The sequence below is a fragment of the Oncorhynchus mykiss genome, chromosome 12, assembly GCF_057628025.1.
Source record: "Oncorhynchus mykiss isolate SJ-2025 chromosome 12, ASM5762802v1, whole genome shotgun sequence".
In the NCBI taxonomy this organism is placed as follows: Eukaryota; Metazoa; Chordata; class Actinopteri; order Salmoniformes; family Salmonidae; genus Oncorhynchus; species Oncorhynchus mykiss.
Genome location: NC_143033.1, coordinates 39075699 through 39088834, shown reverse-complemented (window position 1 = coordinate 39088834; position 13136 = coordinate 39075699). Strand labels below are relative to the sequence as shown.

The 13136-nt window shown below is 43.6% G+C and overlaps 1 protein-coding gene across 23 annotated transcripts in view; it reads right to left on the bottom strand.

The window, feature by feature from the left end:
* LOC110537565 (transcriptional regulator Erg) overlaps positions 1-13136 on the bottom strand; it is a 99874-nt gene that overhangs the window by 50706 nt on the left and 36032 nt on the right. For 19 of the 23 annotated variants that reach the window (XM_021623698.3, XM_090192445.1, XM_090192429.1 and 16 more), the window contains one exon: positions 5074-5153. In XM_021623698.3, the coding sequence (XP_021479373.3) occupies positions 5074-5112 (39 nt within the window). In that variant the 5' untranslated portion in view covers positions 5113-5153. Of the gene's footprint in view, positions 1-1184; positions 1286-5073; positions 5154-13136 lie in introns of those variants that run through there. The other 4 variants (XM_090192449.1, XM_036937524.2, XM_090192451.1 and 1 more) reach the window with 4 other exon arrangements.

Sequence of the window (13136 nt, the reverse complement as noted above, 5' to 3'; positions counted from 1 at the left end):
ATCAGGCTTTTATGGTAGACGGAAGCCACTCCTCAGTAAATGGCACATGACAGCCCGCTTGGAGATAGCCAACAGGCACTTAAAGGAGTCTCAGACCATGAGAAACAAGATTCTCTGGTCTTCTGAACCCAAGACTGAACTCTTTGGCCTGAATGCCAAGTGTCACACCTGGAGAAACCTGGCAGTATCCCTACGGTGAAGCATGGTGGTGGCAGCATCATGCTGAGAGGTTGTTTTTCAGCGGCAGTGACTGGGAGACTAGTCACGATCGAGGGATGGATGAACGGAGCAAATTACAGAGAGATCCTTGATGAAAACCTGCTCCAGGGCGCTCAGGACCTCAGTCTGGGGCAAAAGTTCACCTTCCAACAGGATAACAACCCTAAGCACACAGACAAGTGTCGCTTCGGGACAAGTCTCTGGATGTCCTTGAGTGGCCCAGCCAGAGCCCGGACTTGAACCTGATCGAACATCTCTGGAGAGACCTGAAAATAGCTGTGCAGCGACTCTCCCCATCCAACCTGACAGAGCTAGAGAGGATCTGCAAAACTCCCCAAATACAGACGTGCCAAGCTTGTCGCGTCATATCCAAGAAAACACAAGGCCAAAGGTGCTTCAACAAAGTACTGAGTAAAGGTTCTGAAAACGTATGTAAACATGATGTTTCCGAATGCACTGTATAACTCAAACTTTCACACACAACTATCCCACTGACACAAAAATGCATGCCTTTGTAGACTACATGATAAGATCTATTTCAGAGAAGAAAAAGCAATCGCCCACTGAAGAACTGCAGCATTAATTTGTGACTTTTTATATAGGCTGCTGAAAATAGCACAGGAAGCCAGAGATTGCCTCCCAGACCCCCCCCCCACTCACACAGGAACACATAAAACAACCTGTGGTCTCTAACCCAGAGCCTTACACAGGATACACAGACTGAGAACCTGAGAAGGCAAAGAGTCAGAGAAACAGAAACAGGGTGAGAGACAAAAGATGAGAGAATAATACTAAGAGAGAACAGAGAGGAGATGAGAGGCAGGAAAAGAGAGGAGATAGAGAAGAAAATACATTACAGAGGAAAGAAAGAGTGGGCACAAGAGAGTAAACTATGTCAACAGGAGAGTGTAGACACAACAGAGGAGAGATAGAATATAGGAGAGGAGGAGTACGGGATGGATTACCTCTGTGTGCTGCGGAGCACTGTCTGTCTATCTCTCTCTCTAGCTGCCACGCTTAGCAGCACATCTGGCCTGGCTGACTGACTGCCTGCAGCCGGGGCCATGTACAGATGTGAGCGCGTGTGTCAGCGTCTTGGTCACAACTTGGCAACCGCTCCGGCCCTGCGCCGAGGCTGCCGGGTAACAAATGACTGAAATATCTACCCAGGTTTGCTCCACATGCCGGGCCTGCACAGAATTTAATTGAAACGTGACCAGACCGCAAGTTTCTCTCCCTCTACCCCACACTCCCCCTCCTTGGTCTTAAAAAACACACATGACCGAAGAATCCAAAGAAAGAAAAAAGAGAGAGAGAGAGAGAGAGAGAGAGAGAGAGAGAGAGAGAGAGAGAGAGAGAGAGAGAGAGAGAGAGAGAGAGAGAAGGGCTATGGTCTGATCCCCGCGCAAATAAAATTCCTGAAATCTCAGATTCTCAGTGTCTCAGATTTCTTGGAACGATGGGCGAGAAGTCTAACCTGCTCCTCTTTGTCAGACTTGGAATTGTGAGGAATTGACGTGTGGGAATAGCAAGTATAGACACGCTTATAGACCAGCAAAACACAGGATCAACCAGTCAGTGAGGATCTATGGTTTCCACAAGGTAGCAGTCCATTCAACTCAATGGTGACTGCAGAGTCCATGGAAATGTGTACAATGTTCCCATTTAGAATATACTTCCACAGAGGAAGCAGATCCCCTGAAGAGAAAAGAGAGGTGGATATAACACACAGATCACTGAGTCTCTGTATCCACAGTCTCTCCCAGTCTGTCCCCTACTCCCACAAGTCACCAGTCCTCTACTCATACACAGACTTTGAGGTATTTTACAGTGATATTAGATAGGGCTGGGCCCCACGATACAATATTACAACTCTACTTAGGTGCCGATACGATATGTATTGCGATTCTCACAATTCTATATGTAAGAAGCTCATTCCTGACTGCTGATGTTGCTGCTTCTGGTGCTAACAATGGACCAGCTGAATGCACAAAACATTAGGAACACCTGCTCTTTCCATGACCAGGTGATTCCAGGTGAAAACTGTGATCCCTTATTGATGTCACTTGTTAAATCCACTTCAATCAGTGTAGATGAAGTTGAGGTGACAAGTTAAAGGAGGATTTTAAAGCCTTGAGTGAATTGAAACATGGATGTGTGCCATTCAGAGGGTGAATTGGCAATACAAAATATTTAAGTGCCTTTGAACGGGGTATGGTAGTAGGTGCTGGGTTTTTCACACTCAACAGTATCCCGTGTGTATCAAGAATGGTCCACCACCCAAAGGACATCCAGTCAACTTGACATAACTGTGGGAAGCATTGGAGTCAACATGGGCCAGCATCCCAGCATCCCATGCCCCAACGAATTGAGGCTGTTCTGAAGGCAAAAGGTGTTGCAACTCAAGATTAGGAAGGTGTTCCTAATGTTCTGTACACTCATTGTATGTCTGCTGCAGAGAGACAAGCGAGAGCATGAGAAATAACCTACTTTTTATAACCTACTGTTACCCATCATTCAGCACCATTAGGAAGCACAGACCTATGGAGGACATCGAATCACACATAACTTATTAATGTCCTAACTGACTTATGTCATATGACACAGTCTCATGACTGTTGGCATTAAATTGTCACTTGTTACGACCAAATGCTGGGACATGCAGACTTGTTAATAGTATGTCAGATGCAGTACATGTAGACAACGACGTAGACTGCAATCTGCAGACTCCACGGTCCCGGGCCTGCAGCCAAACCAAATAGGAGTGATCACACACTGGAGCCATCCACAATGGCCCTATTGCTTCCCTCAAAAGACACAATATCCCTATCATTCACTTGAGTCAACCCAATGCATTCACAGATCTACTAATCTAAAACGTTAAAAGGTGGAATAATGCTACGATAACGTCACAATAGCGCTACACACAGGTGTGAGGCTAACAGGGAGCCCAGACCTGCAGACAATACCACAAGGGAAACGTAAACATCAGGTTTCATTGTCCAATACTGGACCATGAATAGCTACAATCCTGGACTATTTCCTTTTGGAAAAGTATTCTCCAGGCTGATATGAAACCCTATCCTGTGAATAGGATCCTTGGGGGACCCCCATCTGGTCATCCTCTGTATTACTGAGGAGAGAAGGGGAATTTATGGAGATAAAAAGCGGCTCTGCAGCTAGTAAAATTAACGCCCAGCAGTCACACAGTACACTGTCATGGCTTTAAAATAAACAGACATAACACTGCTGGAGAGAGTCAGTTGGCCCACTCTAATCCACTGGTATGGAGAGAAAGGAAGAGGATGGGAAAAGCAGTCCAGCTCAATCATTCCCAGAAGAGGCCATGAAGTTACTCACTCACACACATACCGGTCACTCACACACTTACGGCATGCATGTGCAGTGCGCACACAAGCCCGCATGCACGCACACACAGTGTATACGGATTCCACACTCTACTTCTCTGCTTTGATACACTTGTGCATCTCCTCCATTCACAGTATCCAAATGGACTGAGGAGACTCTTTCAGTCACAGAATATGTCCAACAGAGTACTCTCTCTGACTAATAAGTGACAAGCAATTGACTAAAATCAAAAATGTTATCTACGTAATCCCCAAATGTAATTATTTATCATGAGGGCAATACACAATAACTAGTAATGCTGCATACTCCAAGAAAGGTTAACTTCTCAGCTTTCAGTTAAAACTACTTATACATTGCTGTGGTGTAGTCACTTTTAAGGACACAAGCTCAAGTACACAGTACAAAAACAATCAAAATATGAAAATATGAAATCATTTATATCTTTTTTTTGTGATTAAGATTTTGTCTAATCGCTGCAAATCCCCAACGGGCTTGGGAGAGGTGAATGTCGAGTCATACGTCCTCTGAAACTCCCTTAACCCGGAAGCCAGCTGCATCAATGTGTCAGAGGAAACACCATTGAACTGACGACCGTAGTCAGCCTTCAGGTGCCCGGCCCGCCACAAGGAGCCAAGTAAAGCTCCCCTGCCAAACCCTCCCCTAACCTGGATAACACTGGGCCAATTGTGCACCGCCCTATGGGTCTCCCCGTCACGGGCGGTTGTGACATAGCAACAGTAGTAGCAACTGTATGAATAAGGCCTGAAATGACTTATATTGTCTAAATATACTATAATCAATTTATAAAATGACATGATAAGATTTTACCTTCCTTATAACTGTAAAATACATATTTGTATAATTAGTGTTAAATGAAATGTGCATATTTTCTAAAGGTCTCAAATGATCAAAATGTCTGCCCCCATCGCTGTGAACGTCTCACAGAGCTCTAGCTTGGCTTCCTGAACTCGTTAGGAACTTGCCTTTCACGTCGTATTAATATTGTCTGTCTATGACCAACAGAAAAAGGGTTTTGTTTAAAATCTATTGATTTAGATTACTGGCTATAAATCAATCTCTGCATGTGATACAGCGAAGAAACCACTCTCTCCTGCTGCATTACCATGTAAGGATTCTAGGCATATACGTTGTTAGTGGCTGTGATATAGGGTTCAGCCAGGAGTTAATGGACAGTCGGAAGAGCGAATGAAATGGTAGGAGGGACATCCTCCTACCATCACACAGGCAGAAGCGACATACTCACGTGCCCGTGAGAATCAGGGCTAATGCTCAATGCAAGCCATTTCAATATATGGTGTCCACATGTCGATTTATAAGCGGAAATGTCGGTCGGAACCGGTACCAGAACAACGCAGGTCCCCAAAACAGGGGACTTTACGTCTGAGAGGTTTTAATGGTACAGCTGATCCAATGCAGTATGGACAAGGTCAAGTGTAGAGATGTTGTCTGGACCAGTGGACTTACTTTGGTGGGGCCTGCAGGATCTGCTCCAGTCTGAATCATGACCCCCGGCTGACATCAGAGACACGAGCAGCACACACAGCCTGAGAGAGAGAGAGAGAGAGAGAGAGAGAGAGAGAGAGAGAGAGAGAGAGAGAGAGAGAGAGAGAGAGAGAGAGAGAGAGAGAGAGAGAGAGAGAGAGAATGATAGATGGGAGAGAGTGAGAAAGAGATGGGGATATTGCCATTCAATATCAATAATATTGTGAAATCATTACTAATATATTTCTGTGTGTACTGTATTACTGTGTATTATAGGGACTGTTCTAATCATTTTGGCAATGACCTGTGTCCCCTAGCCACTGGGGGACACCCATTGGTTAATAAAGGCGTCTAGCCTTGGCAGGACCCACATAGACGACACAATGCTGACACCGTGGATGAGCACTAACCCCGCCATGGGGAAACGACTCTAGACAGAGACCTCCATTTAGCGTGACGGGGCAATCCCCCCAGTTCCATAAATAAACAGCTTGTACGGTCACGGCCGACTGTCGCTGTGAATGTCAGGCACATAAAAGCTCCATTGGGTCATAATATGTGGCCCATTAGAGTTAACCAGTGGGGCTGGAGAGGTAGGCACGTCTCCCACTCGCCCTGGGCTCTCCTCGCCTCTCTTCCGTCCCACCAGCCACATCTGGGAGCCATCAGGGCACAGACAGCAAGCGGCCCCCCGGCCACTGGGAGCTAAGCCGGCTGTAATTACTTACGCATGATTACGCATGTTAATCATAGGCTGGGCCCAGACACCACCGCCGCACTTGTTTATTATTTATACTTCGTTAAGCAACGGGACGCTCTGATTATCCCGTGTCATTGCTTCATTATCATTGTCATGGGGAGGAGGGGAGTGTGTGGAGGGGTGGGGCGAGGGGAGAGTGTATGTGTGTGTGTGTGTGTGTGTGTGTGTGTGTGTGTGTGTGTGTGTGTGTGTGTGTAGGAGAAGGAGGCATGCAGTCTAAGCAGCTCTTGAACAGCCCACACTTTAACCACGATGGGCCGTATGTACAGGCCACTGACCTCCAACAATTACACTCCATATTATTTATAGAAAAAAACATCTTGCCCAAAGAGTGTCTGCTTCCTTTTTCTTTCTCTGAGGGACACTGGTATCCAGCAGGTACCAGTGAAGCGTGGATTCAAGTTAGGCATTGCTAAGGTGATGGCCAACAGACCAGGTGACATCATACCCTGAGGATGTCATAATGGGTGCCCTTTTGGCCCAACATAGTGGCCTTCCACTCACTCTGTCGCCCTACTGCCTGCAGTACTCTGATACCCTGTGGGGAACCAAAGGCAACCAGGAGGGGCAATTTATCATCACACACATACACGCCAGAGCACACACACTTAACATAACAGCACTACACAGAGCAGGGAGCCACGACACACAGAGAACACAGAGAACATTCCAACATATTCCAGAACACCCATGGAGGCCAGCCACCACAGCAAACGGAGCACACATGCACACTCACACAAAATATACCAGGGAAAGGTACTCCTGCAACTCAAATAAAGCAAGAAAAAGATACCACAGAATAATAACTCTTTGTGTAATATGCCACATTCATAATTGGTTGGTGTTGGCCTATAAGAAACATGATATTGGAATCTGCCAATAATCTCTTTCATGGCCAGTTAGACATAGTGTTAGTCACTCTCACTTAGATATCACATTCAAAAACTGCAAACATTTCTCTCCACCACATGAAATTTGTTATAAAATTGCTAAATCTTCTCTCCGCCCCATTGCAAAAATGTGTAGAATTGCAGGAAATTAACATTCTCACCGCTGCCAAGATGGATGGCGCTAAAATGTTTTGCTCACAAGCTGGGGGGGGGGGGGGGGGGGGGCACTCCAACAAAATTTCACGTAGGGACCCCAAAACGATATGAATGTGGGTACGCAGACCCGCGAATCACTGCCGCCCCTCATGATGAATTCAGATTTATTTTTGGCCCCCAACCCCATCAAAGTTGCCCATCCCTGGTGTAGAGTGACAGGCATACCCAGCCAGGGATAGAGTTATGCTGCTGCTGCTGCTGCAGCCAGTGGCATGTCATTTCAGCCAGAGCACTTATAATTATGCCCTGTTTTCTTTAAGAGAAATAAAACTTTCCAGAGAGTAAAAATGCTCCAGGCAAGGAAAAGAGTGGCGAGTGACATCACAGTCAAGTAATTCATTTTAAAGTGGCTCAGATTAAGATTGAGATTAAGCACTAAATTGAAAAGGTATGGCGGTAAGAAAAAATTAACAAGAGTACACTTTGGGCTCTATTTTAACAAGCTTAATGCAATGGTAAATCTAAGCTCTGGCGGTAGCGCTATAGGTCCAGGGGGGGTGTCGCAAATGTTTTTGCTATTTTCACAGCCGTTATTATGAGTGCAATGGCTTGCGGTGGCGTGAAAGGGCTGGGTTTTGATGAATAAACAAGTTGTAGGCGTGACGAGGGCTTGGCCATTCACTGGCCAATCAAGACGTTCCATGGCTTAATACTGCATGCGTTTGCCTCAAATTCTGTAGGTTATTGACTGTCTTTGCTTTGTCATCAACTACAATTACGAAATATTCTCATTGTAGTCTATTGTGAATTGATACTACAGTTTATTAAATAGCATAAACTGCAGTAACAAGTGATAGCAACATCCACTGTTTGTTTTAATATGTTTGGAATGTTGACAGCCAACATTGTTGTAATTGGCTTCAACGTGTATAGTCCTTTACGCATCGCACTTCTCCTCAAATAAAACATACTAGGTATATTGTATTGTACGGTGCATTCGAAAATAATTCAGACCCCTTGACTTTTTACACATTTTGTTACGTTACAGTCTTATTCTAAAATGTATTAAATTGTTTTTTTCCCCATCATCAATCTACACAAAATAACCCCATAACGACAAAGCAAAAACTGTTTTTTAGAAATGTTTGCACATTTATTAATAATAAAAAACGGAAATATAACATTTGCATAAGTATTCAGACCCTTTACTCAGTACTTTGTTGAGGAAACTTTGGCAGCAGTTAAAGCCTTCGAGCCTTCTTGGGTTTGACGCTACAAGCTTGGCACACCTATATTAGGGGAGTTTCTCCCATTATTTTCTGCAGATCCTCTCAAGCTCTGTCAGGTTGTATGGGGGAGCGTCGCTGCACAGCTATTTTCAGGTTTCTCCAGAGATGTTCGATCTGGTTCAAGTCCGGGCTGAGGTCCTGAGCACTCTGAAGTAGGTTTTCATCAAGAATCTCTCTGTACTTTGCTCCATTCATCTTTTCCTCTATCCTGACTAGTTTCCCAGTCCCTGCCGCTGAAAAACATCCCCACGGTATTATGCTGCAACCACCATGCTTCTCCAGACGTGACGCATGGCACTCAGGCCAAAGAGTTCAATCTTGGTTTCATCAGACCAGAGAATCTTGTTTCTCATGGTCTGAAAGTCCTTTTGGTGCCTTTTGGCAAACTCCAAGCGGGCTGTCATGCCTTTTACTGAGGAGTGGCTTCCGTCTGGCCACTCTACCATAAAGGCCTGATTGGTGGAGTGCTGCAAAGATGGTTGTCCTTCTGGAAGGTTCTCCCATCTCCACAGTGGAACTCTAGAGCTCTGTCCAAGTGATCATTGGGTTCTTGGTCACCTCCCTGACCAAGGCCCTTTTCCCCCGAGCGGCCAGCTCTTGGAAGAGTCTTGGTGGTCGCAAACCTCTTCCATTTAAGAATGATGGAGGCCACTGTGTTCTTGGGGACCTTCAATGCTGCAGAAATGTTTTGGCACCCTTCCCCAGATCTGTGCTTCGACCCAATCCTGTCTCTGAGCTCTATAGACAATTCCTTCGACCTCATGGCTTGGTTTTTGCTCTAACATGCACTGTCAACTGTAGGACCTTATATAGACAGTTGTGTGCCTTTACAAATTATGTCCAATCAATTGAATTTATCACAGGTGGACTCCAATCAAGTTGTAGAAACATCTCAAGGATGATTTATGGAAACAGGATACACCTGAGCTAAATTTAGAGTCTCAGCAAAGGGTCTGAATACTTATATAAATAAGGTATTTTTGTTTTTGTTTTTTAATAAATATGAAAAAGTTTCTAAAAACCTGTTTTGACTTTGTCATTATGGGGTATTGTGTATAGATTGACGAGGAAAATGTTTTATTTAATCCATTTGACCTGTAACATCAAAATATGGAAAAACTGAAGGGGTCTGAATACACCATATGTGTGAGGCATGTTCTCAATATGCACATGGTGGGGTTTTTAGGCACATCCAAACTAATAACAGGATCTGGTTAAAATAATGTAATAGCCTACATAGTTATAGAGGGATGTTTGCTTACTGTTTTGCTGCAGCCAAACTTGATCTTTCAATAAAGCTTTGATGAGTAAGATATATTTTGAAGCGGTCTCATGAGCCAAACCCTTTATCGATTGTCTTAACTACTTGGCTAATGTATTGGGAATGACCAAAAAACAGCCCTCATTGAGAGGAGGCTACGCTTGGTTTTTAGGAAGAAAAAAAAAAAGTGTATATATATATATATATATATATATATATACAGTGCCTTGCGAAAGTATTCAGCCCCCTTGAACTTTGCGACCTTTTGCCACATTTCAGGCTTCAAACATAAAGATATAAAACTGTATTTTTTTGTGAAGAATCAACAACAAGTGGGACACAATCATGAAGTGGAACGACATTTATTGGATATTTCAAACTTTTTTAACAAATCAAAAACTGAAAAATTGGGCGTGCAAAATTATTCAGCCCCTTTACTTTCAGTGCAGCAAACTCTCTCCAGAAGTTCAGTGAGGATCTCTGAATGATCCAATGTTGACCTAAATGACTAATGATGATAAATACAATCCACCTGTGTGTAATCAAGTCTCCGTATAAATGCACCTGCACTGTGATAGTCTCAGAGGTCCGTTAAAAGCGCAGAGAGCATCATGAAGAACAAGGAACACACCAGGCAGGTCCGAGATACTGTTGTGAAGAAGTTTACAGCCGGATTTGGATACAAAAAGATTTCCCAAGCTTTAAACATCCCAAGGAGCACTGTGCAAGCGATAATATTGAAATGGAAGGAGTATCAGACCACTGCAAATCTACCAAGACCTGGCCGTCCCTCTAAACTTTCAGCTCATACAAGGAGAAGACTGATCAGAGATGCAGCCAAGAGGCCCATGATCACTCTGGATGATCTGCAGAGATCTACAGCTGAGGTGGGAGACTCTGTCCATAGGACAACAATCAGTCGTATATTGCACAAATCTGGCCTATATGGAAGAGTGGCAAGAAGAAAGCCATTTCTTAAAGATATCCATAAAAAGTGTTGTTTAAAGTTTGCCACAAGCCACCTGGGAGACACACCAAACATGTGGAAGAAGGTGCTCTGGTCAGATGAAACCAAAATTGAACTTTTTGGCAACAATGCAAAACGTTATGTTTGGCATAAAAGCAACACAGCTCATCACCCTGAACACACCATCCCCACTGTCAAACATGGTGGTGGCAGCATCATGGTTTGGGCCTGCTTTTCTTCAGCAGGGACAGGGAAGATGGTTAAAATTGATGGGAAGATGGATGGAGCCAAATACAGGACCATTCTGGAAGAAAACCTGATGGAGTCTGCAAAAGACCTGAGACTGGGACGGAGATTTGTCTTCCAACAAGACAATGATCCAAAACATAAAGCAAAATCTACAATGGAATGGTTCAAAAATAAACATATCCAGGTGTTAGAATGGCCAAGTCAAAGTCCAGACCTGAATCCAATCGAGAATCTGTGGAAAGAACTGAAAACTGCTGTTCACAAATGCTCTCCATCCAACCTCACTGAGCTCGAGCTGTTTTGCAAGGAGGAATGGGAAAAAATGTCAGTCTCTCGATGTGCAAAACTGATAGAGACATACCCCAAGCGACTTACAGCTGTAATCGCAGCAAAAGGTGGCGCTACAAAGTATTAACTTAAGGGGGCTGAATAATTTTGCACGCCCAATTTTTCAGTTTTTGATTTGTTAAAAAAGTTTGAAATATCCAATAAATGTCGTTCCACTTCATGATTGTGTCCCACTTGTTGTTTATATCTTTATGTTTGAAGCCTGAAATGTGGCAAAATGTCGCAAAGTTCAAGGGGGCCGAATACTTTCGCAAGGCACTGTATATATAAATAAATAAATATATGTGTGTTTCTAAATGCGAGGTTTACGGACACAAAAAGCATAATCTCTCTTGATCCATGTGCATACGGGCACTGTGCGTCACAGCTGGATAGGCTGTGCTTCCGTTGTCAAAATCCATGCCAGATTTCAGTTGGTCTTAAATATCTCCACCAGCGCATAATGAAATTGGCACTCTGGCACACGTTTTTATGGACACACCTCAGATATTTCCACTCCTCCCACCTCAGCGCAAGTGAGCTCATATAAGACAGGTAAATTGACAATTCTTGCGCTACGGTTTGAAAATAGAAGAATGCCGGCTTTAATAGGTCGAAATTTCAAACGAGCGAGAGTTTGACATTTGCGCTGGCTTAATGCCAGACGAAAATAGAGCTCAATATCCTACTGATACTATATGTGAAGATGTCTTGGTCAACAAATTGACTTGGTTACTATGGCCTGATTTCTTCCATTTAGTTAAATGATAAGCCGGACTATTCTGACTACTCTGCCAAGTCCATATCTATGTCCACAATTTAGTATGACAACAGCTTTGATAGCTCATTTGTCCTTGATGTTGACAGACACGATAGATCAGCAATGTGGATCAAAATATTCCCAAATTGCCCGAAATGGAGTCCCACTGGGCACCTACGTCAATTCAATGTCTATTCCACGTTGGTTCAATGAAAGTTCATGGAAACAACATTGATTCAACCAGTGTTTGTCACATCATATTTTGAATAGCTGTGGTGCTGCTGATGACAGTGTGTGTTGTAAATGTAAACTCAGAACCAGCCTGTTATATTAACAACCAAAGCCAATGGGCATTGTGTGCTGGTCATACTGACATCATTGGCCCCAGTCAATCTCAGTGGTGCCATCATTAGGTTACAGAGACCACAAACTCCACCATTTAATGTCACATTAGTTGGAAAACAACAAAATGTGCCCGATCACCTCTCCCAGACTCCCACGCAACCTATCTTTAGCTATTTAAAAAAACATTTAAAGGCATTTAGCGAGTCCTACTTAGAGGAAGCCACCCACATTCACATAAAATGCAATTTGCACAGCCCTCTTTATTATTTATACGTCCTTTAAAAGAAAGGAAAAAAGCACACTGGCATGGATCAGCGATCTCGAGCATTTTCAGTCATCTGTATCTCATTCATATTTTATCTAATTTTATTTCTCTAAAATTGCCCCATGATCTCAGTGTGGGGCTGTGCTGCATGGCTGACTGATGGTGTTGTTTTACAGTGACACACACAAGATAATTAATTTAGAATAAGCACTGGTAGATCTTGGAGAGTGTATTGGGAAGTTGTAGGGTGAACTACTATGTCTTTGTGGGGTGAACTGTGTCTTTGATAGAGTAGTCAGCATACGCAAGTTCCAGCCTTGCTCTAATGGTCCTTAAAGAATTACACTACTTAGCATACAGAATTTTCAGCAAATTAGGCACATTTGGTTGTGGAGAAAGGTTGGCCTGCACACACACTGACGCAGACAGACACAGACACAGAGACACACACAGGCACACTTTGGTCTCGTGATTCTGCAGTCAGAAATGTTGGCGTGTTCCTCACTGTTGTGGTGTTGCATTGTTTTTGCCACATGATGAAGGTGCTCTGTAAGTGCAAGGCTTCAACAGATTATTCCTCACAAATGCTATATGATTACTGTTTAGGAAAATACACCATTCTACATTTTTGCTGCCAAAATGCTACTATGATATTCTTTAGAAAGATACAGTATATTCTACAGTATATTATGCCTGTTCATATCTGTCTGTTGAAGTCCATGTACTCCATCTATCTCACTTTCCTCAAGCTATGGTCTGTCTCCACTTTTACGCTT